Genomic DNA, 20,644 nt, shown 5'->3' with positions numbered 1-20,644 from the left:
CTGTGGTCATGCTGGGTGGGTAAGAATCCAGAGGTCATGGAATACTACATGGCTGTAAAAAATAATAAGGAAATTCTCCACGGATGGGTATGCAGGCATCTTCAGATATGCTGTGAAGTGCAAAATGGCAGGTGCTCAAACGCATATATAGTGTGTGGTCGTTTATGTAAAGGGGCAGAGGAAATGATATATATGCTTGTTTGTGTGAAAAAATACTGGAAGGGTAAACAAAACGCTGATAAATGTGATTTTCTTTAGGAACAGATAAAATGGAGGGGCAGGGATGGAAGCAATACTTCTCTACAGCACCTTGTGAATTAGTTTTTAGCTTTTGAATTACGTAAATGTATTTCCTCTTAAAATCAAATCAAGGTAAGAGAAATAAACAATCTGTGGGTGGTTCGCAAGGCAGGCTCTCCACACAGGTGTGTGAATGACAGCGTCTGCCCCTTCTGTGACTGTACCATGAGCTGAGTCATAGGCAACTGGGCTTTATTAATTAAGATGGAGGCATTTTTTTCATTTGTAAGCAAGCCTTCCTAATGTGTAAGTTTCTTTGATTTACACTGTCATTTCAGAATGTTTTACCCCTCATTTACAAATATGATAAGGCCTCCTAAAACGGCTTTCCATTTTTCTGATTTCCTCGTTTCTTGGTTAAATTGATAACGTGCAAATCAGTATTTTGTAGCTGCCTGGGGAGGGATGGGGGAAGTGCAGGGTAGCAGGAGTCTCAGAGGGACTCTCGTGGATGACACAAGAATGAAACCATCTGTGGCAGTGTCTGGGAGGCTGTGGCTTCCCCTTGTTGTTGAGGAAGGGCACAGGAGCCCGCAGTCCTGACTCCAGACACCTAGGCTCTCTGGAAATGAATGGGTGCCCCACCAGAAAGAGTGGCTCTATCAGTACCACTAAGCAGAGAGGGAGGAGGAAGACGGGGGGGGCCCAGCCCGGGAACAGTGGCACCCCAGACTGTGTCACACAGACACACCTCCCTTAAACACCGTGGCATCTGAGAGATGGGGGACTCTAGAGCACGCTAGGGGAAATGTCCCAAGGGGCAACAGGAAGAATGAATAACAAGGACCTCATTCATTTTCTGACACTATCTGTTCTCAATGTGAGTGGCATTAAAGCCTTGAGACCTCCAGGGTAATTCAGGTCCAGGCCAGCTGGAAGGAAAGGGGGTCTGAATTTAGTGCGGCTGTTCTCACAGGGTACTTAGGAGGGAGAAGAGGGGGAAGACAGTGCTGGATAGCCACAGCAGCTATTTTGAATCAGCGGAAATTGCTGCCAGTGCTATAGTGAGTTTCACTTCCTCTTCTCTCCCTGTGTCCGAGCCTCACCTTGCAGTGGCTAGTCCTGACAGCCTGACCTCTTTCCCACAATGACGGGGCCTAGACAGGTCTCCCTGGCAGGAACTGGGACGAGGAAGAACTCTGCTGTGCTATTCCAGCCAGGGTCTCTGCCTGGTGTGCAGTCCAAGCCCACCAATGACTGCTAACCCGTCTCGGGTGGGGGTGGTCAGGTCACTCCAGGGGGTGAATTTCTATATAGTTCAGTTAGTTCACATTTTAAGCAGTGGCTGCAAGCCAGGTTAAACTGTACCAATTTTCAATTTGTACTGCTTCCAGCGCCTAAAAATCTTTGGACCCAGGAGCCGCAGGACCTTTGGATCTGACTTCTCAAGCTGGCTTTAAATTTGGTAGAAGGGAGCCTAGGGCAGAAATGCAGCCTGCGAGGCGGCTGTGGGTGGGCCTGGTGTGAGCATCATATCTGGCTCCCAAAGGCCCTATCTCTCTCATCCCACCCAGATAGGTTTTTCCAGGGGACAAGCCGTGGCAGTGTGGGACTCAGGGCTGCTCTCGGGCTTTCTTTGGAAGGGTTCTGGCAGGAGCTGGGATGTGGCACAAGGACAAGAAAAGAACCTCGTGGTCCCTTTCATGCAGCCAGCCCATAAAAGACGAGGCATACCCAGATAGAGATTAGGCCATACATGGTCCCCTGTGGGTGGGGGAGAAGGAACAGGAGCAGGTTCCAAATGAAGCTCTAGAATGATTTTTAAGGCCCAAAGAAGAGTGAACTTATATGTTTTGTGGGTCTGTCAAGTCATCCAGATTACCACTGAATCGTTGGTCCAGGTTGAACATCCCTGATCTGAAAATCCAAAATCTGAAATGCTCTAAAATCCAGATGTTTCTGGGTGCTGATACGACACAAGTGGAAAATTCCACAGCTGATTTCATGTGATAGGCCACCGTCAAAATGCAGTCAAAACTCTGTCTCTTTAAACAAAGTTCTTTAAAATATTATATAAAATTATTTACAATTAGGCTATGTGTATAGGTGGATATGAAACATAAACCGACTTTGTGTTTAGACTTGTGTCCAATCCCAGGATATCTCATCATGTTTATGCAAATATTCCCAAACCCAACACACTTCTGGTCCCGGGCCTTTCGGGTAAGGGACACTTCACCTGTGTCACCGCTGTGAAGTGAGATGAACTCACTCCCCTGTACTTAGGCAAATGTGGAACACACACACAATGAGGTGTGCAGATTTGCTCATAGCCAGGAAGTGCCTCAGGCCTCCACATGGGGACAGGGGAAACCACCTGCCACTCTGCGGGGTCTTGTGTTGGATATATGTGTGTTTACGGGTGCAACTGATTAGAAAGTGAATAGTGATTTCAACGAGGACTAAAACCCAAACAGAGAGGGAGACACAGGGACAGAAACCACCTTGTTTTAGTTTCAAATTTTAAGTTCCAAGAGCAAAGGGGGAAATAGATTTCAAAGCACTGGGCTGGGCAAATCCTATGACTGTCCCCACCGTGAACAAACACTTGAAAAAGACGCTGGAGAAAATGCACCTCAATTGAGTGTTTAAACTATTTGCGTGAGAAATGTCTCCAACCCCAGCCCAAGCAGTCTCATCCCATGGCACGCGGTCCCAGGCCCCCACATTCTCCGTGACACCATTTCGTCCCCGCTGGGCTTTTATTCTCACCTGTCTCGGGATCGCTGAAGTCTGGCAAAGTAATTGTATTAAGCTGTCGTCTGTCAGCAATGGTTCTATCTAAGAGGCTGCTCCCACGTCCAGAATCACTGCAAAACACAGCTATAAATGTCAGTCACCTGCAAGGTGGTAGGAGGGAAGGAAAGAGAGGACACCAATACTGACTCCTGAAGGGCGATGAATACCTTTGGCCCATTTTTTATGTTCTTCAGCATCTTTCTTATGAAGGAGGCATCCTGCTTCCTGGCTTGGCCTGGGCTGGGATTCCTTTCAGTGTTCAATATCACAAACACAGCATAAACCACACCCACAGATCCTGGCTAATTTTGGCCTCTTTTGTATCATTAGAAGACACAAAAATGAAAACATCAAGCTATGTTTTTCATCCACCTTACGGGGGGAAACTGATTGGCATTAGCAACCTTAGAAAGTGAAGTCTTAAGAGAGTGAGTCCGTGAACACGCCGTCCATGAAGAGTTGTCTTCATGAACCGATGCTCCATACCTGTGCTTCTAAACCTGGGCTGCACGGGAAAATCACCCAGGGCATCTCTAAAAAACGGATGGGATGCCTGGGTCCCACTGTGGACCGAACAATCAAAACTCCTGGGGTGATCAACATTTTTCAGAGCTCCTCAGATGGTTTTAAGGTGCAGCTGCTGGATTCAAGAACCCCTGGCCCCCTTTCCCTGTTGTGATCACAGACAAGGCCTCAACAGGTTCCCCAGAATGTACGGGGTCCCCAGAATGTAGGCCTGATCGGGGGTCCCCAGAATGTAGGCCTGATCAGGGTCCCTAGAATGTAGGCCTTTGGGCTACCTCATGTGGTTAACTTCCCTGCTGGTGTACGAGCCCTGTCTAGCGTTCCTAGCTGGAGAAGCCTGGCTGATAGGGACATGTGGGAGTGGGAGAGAACACAGAGGGGTCTTGGTGGCGGCCTCCATACCACCACTCCCACCAGCTTCCTGCACTGCCCATGTCTACTGAGTCCCCTCTCCAGCTTGTGCCTACTAAACAGGCGTGGCACTGTTCATCTGGCAATGTCACACAAGAGGCCACGTTGGGCCTAGCTGGGAGAGAAATGGTTAAGGGATCTCAGCTAATATAGATTTCTTTTTTAAATTCTAGGAAGCTTGTAAGTAAACACTATTGCTTTTTTCCTGTATCATGATATGCTAGCAAAACAGTTCCAAAAAGAATCACATCTGTCTCCTGAGGTTTGAAACTTCAATGCTTTTCTTTGAATCTGTTTTCTTTTCCAGTCTGGGGGCTTTAAGAGTGAGTTTTTTGTTGTGAAGAAGTTCACATTCTACAATAAAGGGCCACAATTTCCTTCCTTTCTGCAGCTGTTGCTAAAGCAGTACAAACAAGATTTGGCATGAAACTTAATGCAGTTTACAGGCTGCAATTTCCACATCCAGCGATTTCTCTAACTACATTAGAGAAAGCCACAGGAAGCAGAAGGAAACTTCCTTCAGGACAGACTATTTGTCAGCCTCTACTTATTACATCATCCCAGCCATGTTTTTCTGGAAACTGCTCTTTTAATTGTTTCCATAACTGAGAAACAATAAATGTCTCTGAGCAGAAGACAACATAAAAGTGCATGCAAATGCTCTTTAATCGCAACAGACTATTTCCAGCATGCGTCTGTCCAGGTAGCATTTCCACATAAGTACCACTCAGTACGCATTATCTGAATATTGCAATGGCTCTCCACTTAGGAGTTTTTCTCAAGATTTGCATCAAAATACAGTGAAACGATGACATATTATTCATCACCTTCAGGATTCCAAGACACACCATGAGGTACTGGCATTGCAAAGGAAGGATTTGCCTGGGTTTTTGGTGGACCAAATCTGAGGTTTGTTTCAGACGTTATCATCGCCCAGGTCTCCTATCTCACCATGTTTCAGTGCTGTCATTATGACGAGGCCACTTTGGGCAAGGTAGCTTTCCCTGTGCCTCACTGACTTCCCCAGTCAGATGAAGATCAGGATGATTGTCCTATCCAGAACTGTGTGAGGATGAAATAAGGTCACATAGATGGAGCATTCTGAAGACTTAACAACTTCTAGGTACATGCCAGGTGTGTATAAAACCACATACCTGGCTGGACGCAGTGGCTCACGCCTGCAATCCCAGTACTTTGGGAGGCCGAGGCAGGGGGATCACCTGAGGTCAGGAGTTCAAAACCAGCCTGGCCAACACAGAAACCCCGTCTCTACCAAAAATACAAAAATTAGCTGGGCATGGTGGTGCGCACCTGTAATCTGAGCTACTCGGGAGGCTGAGGCCGGAGAATCGCTTGAACCTGGGAGGCAGAGGTTGCAGTGAGCCAAGATCGTGCCATTGCACTCCAGTCTGGGGGACATGCGTGAGACTTTGTCACAAAAACAACAACAAAAAAAACCCCCACATACCTGCAACACACATCTGACATTAATATGGCCAGCCAATTCCTGCAGCCAACTTATCCCTAGACTTCTGGTGCAACTGTAGGAAGTATGGGGAAGCTGATGTAAAATGTCAGAAACCCCAAACAAAACCGTCATCTGAATTGTGAACCTCACCCACGGACAATGGCACAGGATCCACTTTCCCTCCACCAGCTGGGACACTGCATTCAGACACAAACTTAGTGTGTCTTCTCTAGTTCCTTTTGAAAACAGTGTAAAAGCAACAATTAACTATTCAAAATAGAGATGCTTTTGTTTCCACATTGAACGTTTTCTCTCCAAAAATAATTAGGGCTGGGCACAGTGGCTCATGCCTGTAATCTCAGCACTTTGGGAGGCTGAGGCAGGAGGATCGCTAGAGCTCAGGAGTTCAAGATCAGCCTGCGCAACATAGCAAGAGCTCACCTCTATTGAAAATTTAAAAAATTAGCTAGGCATGGTGGCGTGCACCTGTGATCCCAGCTATCTGAGGGGCTGAGGCAAGAGGATGGCTTGAGCCTGGAGACAGGCTGCAGTGAGCTATGATCATGCCATGGCACTCCAGCCTGGGCGACAGAGTGAGACTGTCTCAAAAAAAAAATAAATAAAAATAATTCGGTAGTTGTGACTGAGAACTGTACTGGATGCCTGAAGCAATTTTTAGTTCTTCATTTACATGGTGCAGAGTGTTCACCAATCAAGATTTGCACTTGACCCCTAGAATATGGGACAAGAGGCAAGGAGAGGCCTTGGCCAACCCTGAGTCTCCCTAACTTTCTCACTCTGGCCAGTCTCTCCGGCAAGCTGGAAAGTCACCTTCCTGTCTCCCTCTGCGACACATGTGCCTGGGCACTTCTGTGAACCACCCATTTCCTCCTCATAGCCCAGTCACCTCACTTCTTTTCTGCTGGGCCCTTAGGCTGCCAGGAGCACTTCCCAAGGAGGGAGGCAGGAAGGGAGAGAAACCACTCCTGGTGAGTGATGCTAGTTGAGGAAGAGGAAACGGGAAGGACCCCCGAATCCATGGTAAGTAAGCGGGAGGTGCTCCACACACGTAGATGTGCACATGCAGGGATTTCTATTCCCTATTGTGACTGAAAAATCAGAGTAAATTGTAACGGGAGTTAAAGTTATACTGGATATTGGAAGCCTCTCTTGGAAATGCTCTATCTTCCACAGCCACGAAGAGGTTAAACAGAAGTGACTTGGTGGCGGCAGGGTGGGCTAGAAGTCAGAACCCTGGAGCTCCTGTCTCAGCTGTGCCTCTTCCCAGCTCCTGGAACAGTGCCTGGCACACAGTAAATACTGCACCTAAGAGAAGGGCCTCGGCTAGGAAATCAGGGCAGAGGCAGATGGGAGAGGAACTCTCGTTTCTCTCCAGGCCTCTTAGGCCTGGATTACAAGAATCAAGGTAAGTTCCTAATATCCTGGAGCCTCAATTATCTCATCAGTAAAATGGTTATGAGATCACACGGCCTTTGCCCATTTTATAGGGCTGCTTCAAAGATGGAATGAGGACATGCTTTATAAAAAGAAAAGCTCCGCCCAAATGCTGCTGAGTGTGAGGATAACATGGGATCTCTGACTCTTAACTGAGGTTAGGGCAAAAAAAAAAAGGGTATGTGACTATGTGTGTGTTTAAATGCTATTTGTTGGCAAGTAACTGAATTAGGACTTTGGATCATCTGGAGATGTCATCTGGATGCGTGGATCATCTGGATGCGTGATGGAGATGGGTCAAGCAGCAGTGACAGGAGCGGGAAGGAAGCAGTTAACAAAAGAACATGAAAAGAAATGCTGTCAGCTCAGGAGAGGTGCATGCTAGTGTGGAGAGAGCTTTGATGTGTGAGCCAGGCCTGGGGCTGAATTACTGTTCTGCTACTTATTCAACTGGAAAAACTTAGGCAAGTTCTTTAGCCACTTTTAGCTTCAATTTTCTTTTCTGTAAAATGGAAGTCATGGTAGCTATCTTGCAAGGCTAATGCAGGGACTGAAGATAACACATCCAAGTACAAGCCTAGTACAGTGCTGGCACAGAGAAGTTTCAATAAACATGGTTATTACCATCCCTGGCTGAAGTACTCTGAGATTCAGTTCAGGGAGCCGGCTGGGACCTTTTGGTGAGATTCTGGTCAGAATTCACACTCTTGAGTGGCCAAGTCAACATGCACCAGGACTGAGGGAGCCTTACACTTCACCCGGAGAGAGGAGACAAAGCACGAGACAGATTTCTATCCTAAATGCAAGCAAAACTGCAGACCGAGGGAAATAGAATCCAGGCTTCTGAAATGACAAACACCTCGCCAAATGTAAGAGAATGCCACCCACCATTTTGCTCACAGCAAGAGACACATCTCCAACGGCAGGTGGAAAGCTATTTGCAAGTTTTCCAATGCTCAGTTTAGCGACTGGCTCAGTGTAATTTTTTTTTCCCCCTTTAGGCAAAAATTGAGAAGAGGGAACGGGTGGCTGAGAATATGAAGCGAGGGTCTGTTCTCAGTTTGGCCACTCACTCCCTGCTACTGCCCAGAGCTTCCTTGTCTCACTGCCCCAGAGGCCTGTGCAGAGCCTGGGGTGGATCAGGAAGGGGGTGGGGAAGACTGGGAAACTGGCAGCTACAGCAGAGGGCCCCATGACAAGCCAGCATGCCCAGAAGCCAGGGTGCCTGAGCCGGGCAGTCAGCATGGACCAGCTCCGGGGAGAAGCCAAATGCCGCCGGCCAAAATGCTTTCTGCTCAGTTTTCATTTTGTTTTATTTTTAAGAGGGCCTGATTCTTAGGTGCTTGTGCATGTGATTCCACCCTCCTCCAAAACCCTGGATGCCCTGATCCCAGCCCCTCGGATGCTGGAGCCACAGCGGCCTCACTCTGAGGGCCGCCAGGTATGCCCTGAAAGGCGCAGCCCTTCCTTCAGGCTTGAGTCGCTGCCAGGGTCACCTCTTACCGAGCAGACTGGGGAGGATGTCTACATTCACACAATGATAAGGGCTACAGTAGAAACACTGATCTATATCCCAGAGAAAATCAAGTTAAAGAACCAGACAGGACACACCTTAATAAGGGGCAGCTGGATACACCACCCCTCCCTCCCTCAAGGCTTTGTGGGGAGCTGGAGGAGGAATGGAGACTGACCAGTGGGGCCTCCGCTGCCCACCCCATCCGGCAGTCCCTACCAGACACTGCCTGGAGCCAGGGTCCTCCCCACTCTGGCCCTGAAGGAACCTTCAGGAAACGGAGGAAGTATGGCCACAGCCCAGGCATTTGGTTAAGTATTTTTAAAAAGCTTTCCAATTCTGCTATTTTTTTCTCCTCACATTCAATATTCTTGGTTGCTAAGTGGGAGGAAATGTGGGGAGGTGGGAGAGCTGTGGAGAACTGAGGGAAAATTGGCAACATGAAGCTGATGGGTTTATTTTTTCATTTCTAAAGGGGGTACAGGCAAAGGAATGAGCTCCGGGGCCGAGGCAACCTGCCTGGGCAGCATCTCCTGCTAGCTGGTTCGTAGGCAAAGACTCCCCCAAATCCTGAAGATTTCATAGGCCAGGAGTGGGGGCTTTCGGGGGAGATAAATATGGACAGTTTCTATTTTTGCTTCCAGACTTAGAAATGTAGAATTTTTAAAAAATTAAAATGATCTTTATTTTGAGAACATATCCACAAAAGGGAAGAGGCTAGTCTCATGATTACCTTTCACCAAGCGAAGGGTGGATGCGCCCGGCAGCACAGCGCCCTGCCGTTCCTGCGCCTGGGAAGGGGACTGGCAGCTCGGCGGGGGCCTGGGGCTGCCTGGGGGTGGGCGGGGCAGGGCTTGGACAGCACACTGCTTTCCAGGCAGAGCTCTCTGCATTCCAGGTGTGCTGCCGGCAGGGCCTGGGGTCACAGGTCTGTCTGTCAGTTTCCAAGGGGTCCATCCCCTTAACAGGGTCCTGACTTTGAACATCTCTTTTTAACTGCAGAAGCTTTTGTAAAATGAAATCTCACAGGGAACCATCTCTGTTCCGCGCCTCATAGCCCTCCCTCCCTGCTGGTCCCTGCAAACCACGGCCACCAGCCCACTGCCCGCCTCACCCTTAGTGCTCATTTACATTTTAGGTGACACTTTTTTAGGCTCCTGACTCTTAAAAGTATGATATAAACTGCCCAGACACGTTGCTATAAAGGTGAAAAATACTCTGAGTGTTATAAGCAGTTGTGCGAATTCACTTGAATCACTATGTTCCTTCTCATTAAATGACCTCCTTCACTTAGTAATCTAAACACACACAAGGGAAACTGTTCAAGACTTGGAAACGGGCAGATAGGTTATTAGGTGTCCATCTGTGGAATGTTGGGGGCTGACCAGCAGACCTTTTCCGGATTATTTGACTCTAAAGGCGTAGGCACCACTGATGCACTTCCCATTGACTGGGCTGCTTGGCAGCACCACAGGGATAGATATTAACCCGCAGAAAACTGATAATAAGGCAAGTGAATTTTGTTTGAGGGAGAGATAGTTGACGTCACCCTGTAGTAAGAACCCCAAACAGTATCTTTCATCATCTTACAGGATGTTGTTTTTGTATCTATTTGCAAATCATTTCAGCACTCCTGCCTATGTGTATCTGTTCTCGAACCCTTCTGTGAATAAGTCTTAATATTTTTCTGGTTCCTGAAATAGTTAATAAGGTAACTAAAATCTTGACCTGTGTTAATTTTACAGTTGTATGAGTCATGATTTTAACTTTTCCACAATGATATTTGATCATGCCAATAGCCACTTCTCTTCTTAGTAGTATTCGGTCTGTTGTCTGTGCAGGTCTTTTAACCATTACGGCAGGAACCCCATCTGGAACACATAAGTGACTGGTCTATACATAAATTACCAGAAAGGTAAGACTTAAGACCTGTCAAAGGAGTTAGGTAAATAGGTGGTGGAGAGAAACTGGATAAAACTCCATTGTGAATTGAGCCCAGTGGGTCACTATGGCGGTAAAAGCTAAAGAACCCCAGGATCTGGGGGCTTCAACAGCCACTGGGAAAACAGCCCTTAAAATGGAGTGTGAAGCTCCACCACTATGATCTGCCACTTGTGGGGGCCTGGAGGTACACAGGGGTGACAGAGTGAATGCCTGCTAAATGCCAGTCAGAGAGGGCCCTGATAGGCAGGGACCCATGCAAAAGCCAAGCAAAGCAGGCCCTGCTGGCCTCTTACCTGGGGTTGGTGAGGTTGTAGCAGGATTTCCATATCTGCAGCATGTGCTTACAAGTCAGGAGCGCCTCGTCTGGGCCCCGGCAGAGCGACTCCAACTTCACTTTGGAAAACAGTAGTCTGCAGTGGGGAGACAGAGAGAACCACCACAGCTCAAGCCACAGAGTCCCCATCTCCACAAGACAAGTGGTGGGCTTAGCTGCAGAAGCAACTATACTCATTTCGGAAAGGGAACATCCACATGCGTGGCCCAAGCAAAGCGGGATTCCAGAACTCCTGGCTCAAGGTGTTGCTTTGCATAGGTCTCACACAAAGGCAGATGCAAGCAGGATATGACTCCCTGCGGTCGGGCTGAAAGCACCAGAGTGGCCAATTTTATTCAGAACACAGGGAATGTATCAAGAGCATGCTTTTTAGAACCAAACCAATTTATCTGTGAAACCTCAAAAACTCATTAAAAGCAAACCTTGGTTTGTTTACAGAATTACACAGGAGACATGACTCAGTTGATATAAATATCTACAGATTACCCTCCACAATGATGCTCACCATCCTGTTAGCTTTGAAAGGCTGAACGGAAGGCCCATGAAGAAGGGCAGCCTCTGGCGTAGGCCCTCAGCTCCTGCATCTCCCCAGCCCTGCTACTGAGGGCCTAGGGCTTGTTCTGCGATCACTTAGGTCTCTTTTCCCTATTTTTGTTACCATCAACTGCTTCACCCTCCATCCAGAACTTCTGAGCGCTACGCTCAAAATGTTCTCTCGTTCGTGGCCCCTCAGGGTAATGTCATTTCCAGATTCTACTTATGTCTCTCTGTGGACATCAGCCTGAGTGCCTATAGACATCAGCTCTCCTGGACCCTGGACTTGTCGCCACTATCCTAGTGAAAGTCCCAGTATGAGCCCAGGTTTTTTCCTGGTGGTCTTCTTGTCCCCTGACTTACCCAGCTCTCAGATATCTTATTATGAAGATCTCCAAATTCGTTTTTGTTCCCACCTTGAGAAACTACAATGATCCCTTCCTGTCTGTAATATAATAACTCAAAATTCTGTATCTAGTCCTTTAAGGCAATCCACCAACTAGCCACTCTTCTTTCACCATCTCATCTGATCGGACCCTTCACTTCTGCCAATATAACTCACAGGCCAAATGCTACATTTCTGGCACAACTCTATGGCTATACATGCCACGTCCTCAACTGTAACTTCTACTCATGCACATCTTTCTTGAATCCTTCCCAAATCCAACTAAAGCCCCACCTCAGGGAGTCTTCCGCCAATACCAGTTTTACCCCCTTATCTTCTCTACTCAGTATGTGCCATATTAGCCGGTGTTTGTGGTTAATAATAAGCAGAGGAAGAAGAGAGGGAGGAGCCCCTGCTGACTGAAGGTGTCCCATGTGCCAGGCCTTGTGTTTGGCACTTCACACGCTGTCAAGGTCCTCGGAAGAAGCTGTCTTGGCAGGTGGTGTCCACCACTCTTCACCAGTCCTTACCTAAGGACACTGAGGCTCTGGTGCCCTTTGGTTGTTTTCTGGATGTGATTTTCTTCCCGAGGACACGAGCCCTCATATCTCTCTCTGCCTTTCTGTAGCCTCACCTCCAGTTCCTAGAATTGTGCTCTCAGTTCGATGGGCCTTAAATCAGCATTTACTCACCCACTACTTTTTCTATAAACCACAGAAGATAATGCAAATTATTTTAGAGATTTCAATTAAATATCCAGGAGAATTCCTTCACCGTGCATGATGTGATGTCCTCATTCAAAGGCACCTTAGAGGAGGAAAGTCTCTTTTTCATCTGTGAGAGGTGGAATGAAAGTGGTCCTAACCCATCACTGCCCAAGCTTGGGAATGGGTTAACACCAAGCACCCCCTCCAAATGGAATAAGGAAGTCCAAGGCGGTGTGGTGCTCCCAGTGGGACCAGGGCCGCAGTCTCCCCATGCCTGGGCTTGCAGAAGCCTGGAATGATGGGATAACAGTCCAGGTAAAGGGCAGGGTATAGTCCCCAATCTACAAGCGGGTGGGCACAAAGACTGAGGCCAGATGTGAGAATAGGGCTTCGCTTCTGCTCAAAAACATCTCAAGAAGCAAAAATGCTTTTGAAGCCTAACTAAGACTGCCTAAAAGACACGGCAGCCACTCAGGGTGCCCGGGGAGGGTATTTAAGGAAACCAGAAACTAACTCCTGCTGAAGTCTACCCGAGTCCAGAATATGATGGGAGTACTTTTCCATCAGAATCTCCCACCAAACTGGCGTCAACTGGGAGAGCTGACAAAGGAAGGAGAAGCTGCCAAATAGGTCACCATTGGGTTGGGGGGTGGTGAGGAGTGGTTGCCAAGCAATTGTGGCAAGGGGAGGTCCCACCGAGGACTGTGGGGAGTCCAGGAAGCCATGCAGGTGCTGTCCAGGCTAGAGCTCTCTGGGGCCACGCCAAGAACTCCCCTCCAATGGTGCCTGCCCCCAAGAGGAGGTGCCTGCCCCCCAGCTGGCAGAGAGATGCCTCTAACAGCAATGAACCATGATTCCTTTAACTACCCACAGGACAGAATGCCAGAGTGTATCTCTAAGCCTCAGCTTGGGAGAACCGTTTTGAACAAGCCTTCTTGGCTGGAAAAAGAACTTCTAATTAACATAAAATAACAGCTTTCAAATACTTGACTCAGGATATGGAGTTGAAAAGGTGTGGGCTTGGATTAAAGAGAACCAGACAGGAAGAACAATGGTAGAGTGGCTGAGCACAAATGATGGAAAAAAGCACTTGGAAGACCTCTCAGGAGGAACAGCATGAGAGAGGCTGGCAGAGAAAAGGAGCCAGGGACAGCGCATGGACAAAGAGGAAAGCCTGGCAGCTGCTGCCCAGGTACGGCCAGGATGATGGACAGACGCCACGTGGGTATGGGCAGGACGATGGGCAGCATCCATGCGGGTATGCCCAGGACCATGGGCAGAAACACCTGCCCCGCCCGACGCCAACATTCCGTGGGATGACCAAGGGAAAGCAGGAACAGAAGGTGCCGCCTTTCCATCATTTCCCCAAACCTCAGCTCATTTACAAGACACAAAACAATACTGAAAACAGAAGCAGTGACGCTTGCCACCCTATTTGCTGAACCTGCTTACACACTTCAAGGCTTTTCAAAAACATCTGGCTGGGTGTGAGTTACATTAGCACAAAAAGGAGCGTACACAAACAATGATTGGCATTCATTTGCTGCCGCTGATGTCCAAAGATGACATAGATTCAATCTGCTGAGAAAACCCCGAGGCAAAGAGAAGGTTATGGAAAAACTTGGGAAAAGTTAACATTTAATACGTTTCAGTATGTCTAACTGTCAACATGACGAAGAGGGCAGAGGAGATGCAGGCGAGACTATGAGCTAGCCACACAACGTTCATGAATCTAATTTTTTTTTGAGACAAGAGTCTCTGTTGCCCAGGCTGGAGTGCAGTGGCGTGATCTCAGCTGTCAACCTCTGCCTCCTGGGTTGAAGCAATTCTGCCTCAGCTTCCTGAGTAGCTGGGACCACAGGTGTGTGCCACCACACCCAGCCAATTTTTGTATTTTTAGTAGAGACAGGGTTTCGCCATGTTGGCCAGGCTGGCCTCGAACTCCTGACCTCAAGTGATCCACTCACCTTGGCCTCCCAAAGTGCTAGCATGACAGACGTTAGACACTGTACCCAGCCATTAATCTAATTAAAAATATATATCTAATTAAATATAAATATTAATTATATATAAAATTAATATATATCTAATTATATATATATGTATATAATTATATATATATATATATCTAATTTTATCTATCTATCTATCTATCTATCTATATGTGTGTGTGTGTGTGTGTGTGTGTGTGTGTGTGTGTGTGTGTGTGAGCCAAGCATGGTAGCTCATGTCTGTAATCCCAGCACTTTGGGAGGCTGAGGTGGGTGGATCACTTGAGCTCAGAAGTTCAAGACCAGCCTGGGCAACATAGTGAAACCCTGTCTCTACAAAAACATAAAAATTAGCCAGGCGTGGTGGCAGTCACCTGTAACCCCCAGCTACTTGGGAGGCTGAGGTGGAAAGATGGCTTGAGGCCCGGAGCTCAAGGCTGCAGTGAGCTGAGACGATGCCACTGCGCTACTCCAGCCTGGGTGACAGAGTGAGACCCTATTTCAAAAAATCAAAATGGAAGAATATTTTGTTCATAGACTCATTGAAAACTTATAGAAAATTAATGAAGAAAAGAAGAACCTTGCTAAAATACCAATCTGACCCCTTTACTGATGACCCAAATCTAGCATCTCAGACAATGCCTGTGCACTCTGGCTCCTGTCCACCCACACACTTAGCTACCAAGGATTTGTCCATTGACCGTCAGTACCTATGCCCCCACCTGAGCCGTGGTCAGCTTCCCCTACATGTCACTCCTTCATAACCCTGCGTGTTCTCACATACTGTTCCCTCTGTTTAAATACCTTTCCATCCATTTATGTTTTTAAAGTATCTACTCATCCTTCAAGATTCAGGTCAAATAGCAACCCTTCACTGAAGCCAGCCTTAAATAATAGGAGTTAAACCTTTCAAATGGAAACATGACTATAAAAAGCACAAGAGCTCACAACTGTGAATTCATAAACTACAAGCCAGGAAATTTCTGCTTTGAAGACAAGCAAAATAATAATAATGGCAGCTGCCAGACACTTTAAATATTTAATTCCAGATTCTTACAACAACCCTGAAAATGAGGCTGAGTTAAGGAATTTGCCCAAGTTAACACCACTAGTGATTGGTAGGACAGAAATTTAAACCCAAACCCATCTGAATAAGAAACAGAGAACGATGACTAAAAATCCAACCATGCGACTGACACTAATGAAGATACAGAACATTTTCTCACCCATTGCCAAATACTTAAAACTCAAAAATGTGCAAAGCTCTGTGTCAGATGCTGTGCTGAATACAAAATGGAATAAAATATAGTCCCTTGCTTACAAAGAATTTACAATCCAATAGGAGAAAAAGACTTAACCACTACTATTGGGTAGGATTTCTAGTTTTGGGCCAGACGATGGCCCTGAAATTGAGTAGGGCTACAGGTAATCAGGCGTTCGGGCCACTGGGGTGTTGCTCCCAGGATCTTTCATACATAGTTCTCTAAAGAACAATCACATCTGGCCGGGTGCGGTGGCTCATGCCTGTCATCCCAGCACTTTGGGAGGCCAAGGCCGGCAGGTCGCTTGAAGTCAGGAGTTTGAGATCAGCCTGGCCAACATGGTGAAACCTCGTCTCTACTAAAAATATAAAAATTAGCTGGGCATGGTGGCGCACACCTGTAGTCCCAGCTACTCAGGAGGCTGAGGCAGGAGAATCATTTGGACCCAGGAGGCGGAGGTTGCAGTGAGCCAAGATTCACTGCACTCCAGCCTGGGCAACAGAGAGAGACTCTGTCTCAAACAACAAAACGAGAAAAAAACAACAACAAAAAAACCAATCACGTGAAAGAGAGAGAGAGAGAGAGAGTATGTGTGTGTGTGTTGTGACTTGTCTTTCATCCAAAAGTCTGGTGCATATAAAATCTAGTTTATTGAAGGACCCCATTAGTCAAAGTTTTACTTTTCATTCAAACAAATAGAAATACTATTTTGGTGTACTTCTGGAATATTTTAAGAATCTCAAGATAACTCTTGCAATAACAACTACGTTTGGCTAGGGTAGGGCTTAGAAAGACACGACTGCCCCTGGAGAAGCTCTGGGGCACGTGGCATCGTGACTTTCCACTGTTTCCACTGTTCACCTCAGGAAATGAGTCAGAGTGGCACTTGGCAGGGCCAGGCTCGATGTCGCATGGCATCCCCAGGAAGACTTCCCTGACTCCCTGGAAGCTGCTCCCAACCACTGGACACTCACCTCTGGTAGTTCACCCTAGTTTAGCTTTAGCCTGGGCCGCACCCCGATGAGTCTCAGACTTGGACTGGGGCCAAAGGTAAAGCGCAAAGGGCAGATATTTCTGAATTCTGAGCCTTACGAAGAACTCTCGATGAAAACATATTAGAGAAGTTCAGAGAATGCTAAAGTCATAATTCCCTCCCATCTTCTGTGTCAGTAAAAAAAAATGCACTCATGACATCAAGGAAGAAACACGCATATGAATACACAAAACCTTCACTAATTAGGTGATCCGTCAATGCTGCAATCACAAGAGCTGCTTTAGAGGTAAAAATCACAGGAATCTTCAACATTAGGTACCTTGTGCTGATCTGTGTTTGCAAGCTCCTGGGCTCTGCCGGCCAGGGGCCTGCTCTTTCTTTGTTTATCTACTGAACACGGGCAGAGATGCAAAATGGCTGTGCAGGAAAGCCTGCGTGATCTGCCTAAGAGGGGCAGCGGCCGAGGCGGCCCTGAGTACCTTCACCGTCTCTTGCTGCCTCCTGGGAGCCTGTCCAGATGGGAAGCTGGAGAGGGGCTGGCTGTCAAACACCCAAAGGAAAGTGAGCATCTGTCACCAGGTAAGAGAAAAAACAGATCAGGCTGAGGGGGGCGGGGGGAGGTATGTTCAATTTTAACTTGAGAAGACCGTTTGGCAACTGGCGGATCAGAATGGTAAGAGAAGTCAAAAGAGATGTGCCAGCAGCACGCGGTGACCAGGAGAAGGCAGATGGGAATGTGAAACCAGAGAACTGGGGTGGCAACAGAGAGCCTGAGGGCAGCCCAGTGCTGCCCAGGGAGAGGGATGCCATCGACTCCATCTACCCAGCCCCTCGGCAGGGAGGACGGATTCCTTTCAGGTTCCCACATGGCTGGAAGGAAACGGATCGCAATTCATTTTCACTAGCATTTCTGAGGGCCCACCATGTGCTGTTCTCGGAGCCGCTGCTCTCCTGGCTGGGTTTCCAAAGCACCTCGATCTCAGAAGGTGTTATAGCTCTGCAAAGAGCAGCCTCTGGTCCCAGGCTGAGTCACCGTCACTGAAAATCAATACCGTGACGGGCCTGACCTCCACCAGGTGAGCCAATGATGCTGGGATGACAGCTGTGCATGTCCTGGAGCTGGGAGACCTCAGACCACCCCGAGGCCTCTCTGGCAACATCTGGAAGGGATGAGAAAGCATGGAACGGGTCACGAGACCATTCCCACTAGATATCAAATCGGGCCTCACAAAATGCACATACTCAATAATGTCACCTGAATGAGCCAATTCTTCAACAGTTATACAGAAAATATACTACTTCTTAGATCATCTGGCTTACCTAATTGCTGTATTGATGTGCTATTCACTGGAGTTCATTAGAAAACATATAGATGTTTCTAATTAATCCAAAGCTCGAAAAGGCCTTAGGTCCTACAATACTTTGCTACTCAGAGTGTGTCCAAGGCAGGCAGCCTCAGAATCCCCTGGAAGCTTAAATGAAATAGAAGAATATCCAGGTTCTCCACTCACCCTAAACCCACTGAGTCAGAATCTGCACGTAACCAGATTACCAGGGGATTCATGCGCAAATTTAAGGTTAAGAAGCACTGCTCTCGTTCATAACTCTCCATCCTAACTTTCCATGTCTGATTTTAAAAAAGAAAAAAGACTTCCCAGGGAAAAGAGTTCTCACAGTCCCTGCATTTAGGAAATTCTGTGTTCATTTCGTTCCAATAAGAACTGGGGGAGCATGTCTTAGAAGATATTTTTCAGGGTGTATTTTGTTCCTAAATTCAGCAGGAATTCTGAACAACCACTTATATTAAGCCCCCAAAGGAAGGCCACCCTCGCCTGTGTCTGGGGTCCCCTGGGTCACTTTCTGCAGGTGCTACAGCCCTGTCCTCCACGTCTCCAGTGAAGGAGCTGGGGAGGCCACCGTGTACCCACTGAGGGGTACCATTTATACTGTCACCCCCAGAAGGGGCACCTGCTTGAGTCTGCAGAGCTCTGAGTAACCATCCCACTCCCATTGTGGGTTACCCAGGGGCTGAAAACTCAAATGTCTTCCAAAAATAGGCAAGTGTGATGACCAGAAGGTCAGCCAATTCAAACTTTTTTGAGATGCGTACTGGCCTAACACAACTTTGCTAGCAGATGCCAGCTTACGGACAAGCCGTTGGAAACCATCAGTCTATATGCTTTCCGTGTATCAAATCTGAGTACCTGGTTCTGTCTCAAAACCCCAGGCGCACGCCAGCCCCAGGCGGGCCAGTCTGCCAGCAGGAGCAGTCACGGGGTCTTTGAAGAGCATAGGTGACTCTTTTCCTAACGCATCTTCTCCAGGAATGAAGCCCTGGCGAGTCGCTGGCCTGGGTAGCTCTTTGGGGAACTTTTGTCTGGGAGTTATTTAACCACCAAGGAAGTTCTAGAAACTTAACCACTTTTATTTATTTTGTTTGTTTTGTTCTGCTCAAGACAGGGTCTAGCTCTGTTGCCCAGGCAGAAGTGCAGTGGCTTGAGGGTCAAGACCCTCGACCTTCCAGGCTCAAGAGATCCTCCTGCCTCAGCCTCCTGAGTAGCTGGGACTGCAGGCACGTATCACTATGCCTGGCTAATTTTTAAAAATGTTTTTGTAGAGGTGGGGGGGGTCTCACTATGTTGCCCAGGCTTGTCTTGAACTCCTGGGCTCAAGAGGTCCTCCTGCCTCAGCCTCCCAAAGTGGTGGGATTACAGGTGTGAGCCACTGCACCCAGCCCACATGACCACCTTTAATGTCTCCGGATGCTGGAGAAGAGGTCACAGCACACCAGACTGGCATATCTGGGACACTCACGTGGCGTTCCTGCCACTCCAGTCTCACCCATCAGTGTAAGTGCAGGCTGCATCATTCCCAACCCAGACTCCCAGATCCACTGTCCTGGGAAAATCCAGGCCACACCTATTTAGCAAAACCAAATTTCTCAGGACCGAAGTATGGGATGGAGAAGCCTCGTTCTTCAGAACTCAGCAGCCCTGATCTTAGCTGGGAGGCTGTGGTAAGTGGCGGTGCTGGGGCGGGGGCCGCGGCCGTCCCTGGCGGTTTGGCTGCCCCTCTTGGTGTCCTAATCCTCCCTCCTCTTCATGACAGGCAGGAGCTCCTGTTAGAGCTCATATCAGTTACATTTTGCTTCTCATTTCAGTCAAAGTGTCAACAATCTGGAATACTCCCCCATCCTTCTAGCGGTATTTTTAGTACGAACAAACAACTGACATAGTTAGCTGGAATAAATCACCTCAAGAAACCCCAGTTTGGCTCATTTTTTGCTCCCACATCAGCTATTAACCTCCACTCACATCAGCATCCAGGAGACGGCACCTAAGCTGGAAATGACCTGGTCAGGTGCAACTGAAGCCCCTCTCGAACCATACTGCCCGGTTCCAAAGACCTCCAATCCCTGTGAGTGACGTCTTAATGAAGGGAGCCATTTCGTGTAGTGCCATCCGTGAAGCCAGAGAGTCTGCTGCCAGGGCTACTCCCGAGGGCTACCTGAGCACATGGCATTAGGGCTGGGGGCTGCCAAGCAAGGGCGGGCACAAAACCCACCCTCAGATTTGGAAAATGAACGGAACCAGTGCCTTTGGAACAGGAAGTACCAGATTGGCATCTGCTAAGTAAATATGTGAACAGGACATGTTGAAAGCAAGCCTTCCTGTCAGACTACTCGCTCCTGAAGGAAATAAACTGTTCTCTCTCAACCGCAAAGCCTTTTGGTAATTTCTGACACGAGGGAAGCAAGCCCCGGCCTCTTCTGCTCTGTCGCCCTGCCTCTTCTAGAGGACCTTCTCCCTGGAGGATCTCCCGGTCTTTATTTCTGACTGAGCCCCTAGGGCCCTGATTTCCCCACCTGCCTCAGTTTGAGGAGAGAACACAGTGAAGAAATGAGACACTGGGGCCCAGTTCAGCAGACAATGGCAGATGTCAAAAGAATGGAAATCCGGGCCGGGTGCGGGCTCACACCTGTAATCCCAGCGCTCTGAGAGGCCAAGGCAGGCAGATCACGAGGTCAAGAGATCGGGGCCATCCTGGCCAACATGGTGAAACTCCGTGTCCACTGAAAATAC

At 48.0% G+C, this 20,644-nt stretch overlaps 1 protein-coding gene across 9 annotated transcripts in view; it reads right to left on the bottom strand.

Annotated features, from left to right (window-relative positions):
* Positions 1-20,644, bottom strand: part of TTC7B (tetratricopeptide repeat domain 7B) — a 260,937-nt gene that overhangs the window by 64,354 nt on the left and 175,939 nt on the right. For all 9 annotated transcript variants that reach the window (XM_032287652.1, XM_032287654.1, XM_032287646.1 and 6 more), the window contains 2 exons: positions 10,649-10,765; positions 3,013-3,110 (listed from right to left, as the gene is read on the bottom strand). In XM_032287652.1, coding sequence (XP_032143543.1) covers positions 3,013-3,110; positions 10,649-10,765 — 215 coding nt within the window. The remainder of the gene's footprint in view (positions 1-3,012; positions 3,111-10,648; positions 10,766-20,644) is intronic.

This window comes from Sapajus apella, unplaced genomic scaffold (assembly GCF_009761245.1).
Source record: "Sapajus apella isolate SASKATOON/1434 unplaced genomic scaffold, GSC_monkey_1.0 scaffold20, whole genome shotgun sequence".
In the NCBI taxonomy this organism is placed as follows: Eukaryota; Metazoa; Chordata; class Mammalia; order Primates; family Cebidae; genus Sapajus; species Sapajus apella.
The sequence above is the reverse complement of the archived record's forward strand: the minus strand, read 5'-3'. Positions and strand labels throughout refer to the sequence as shown.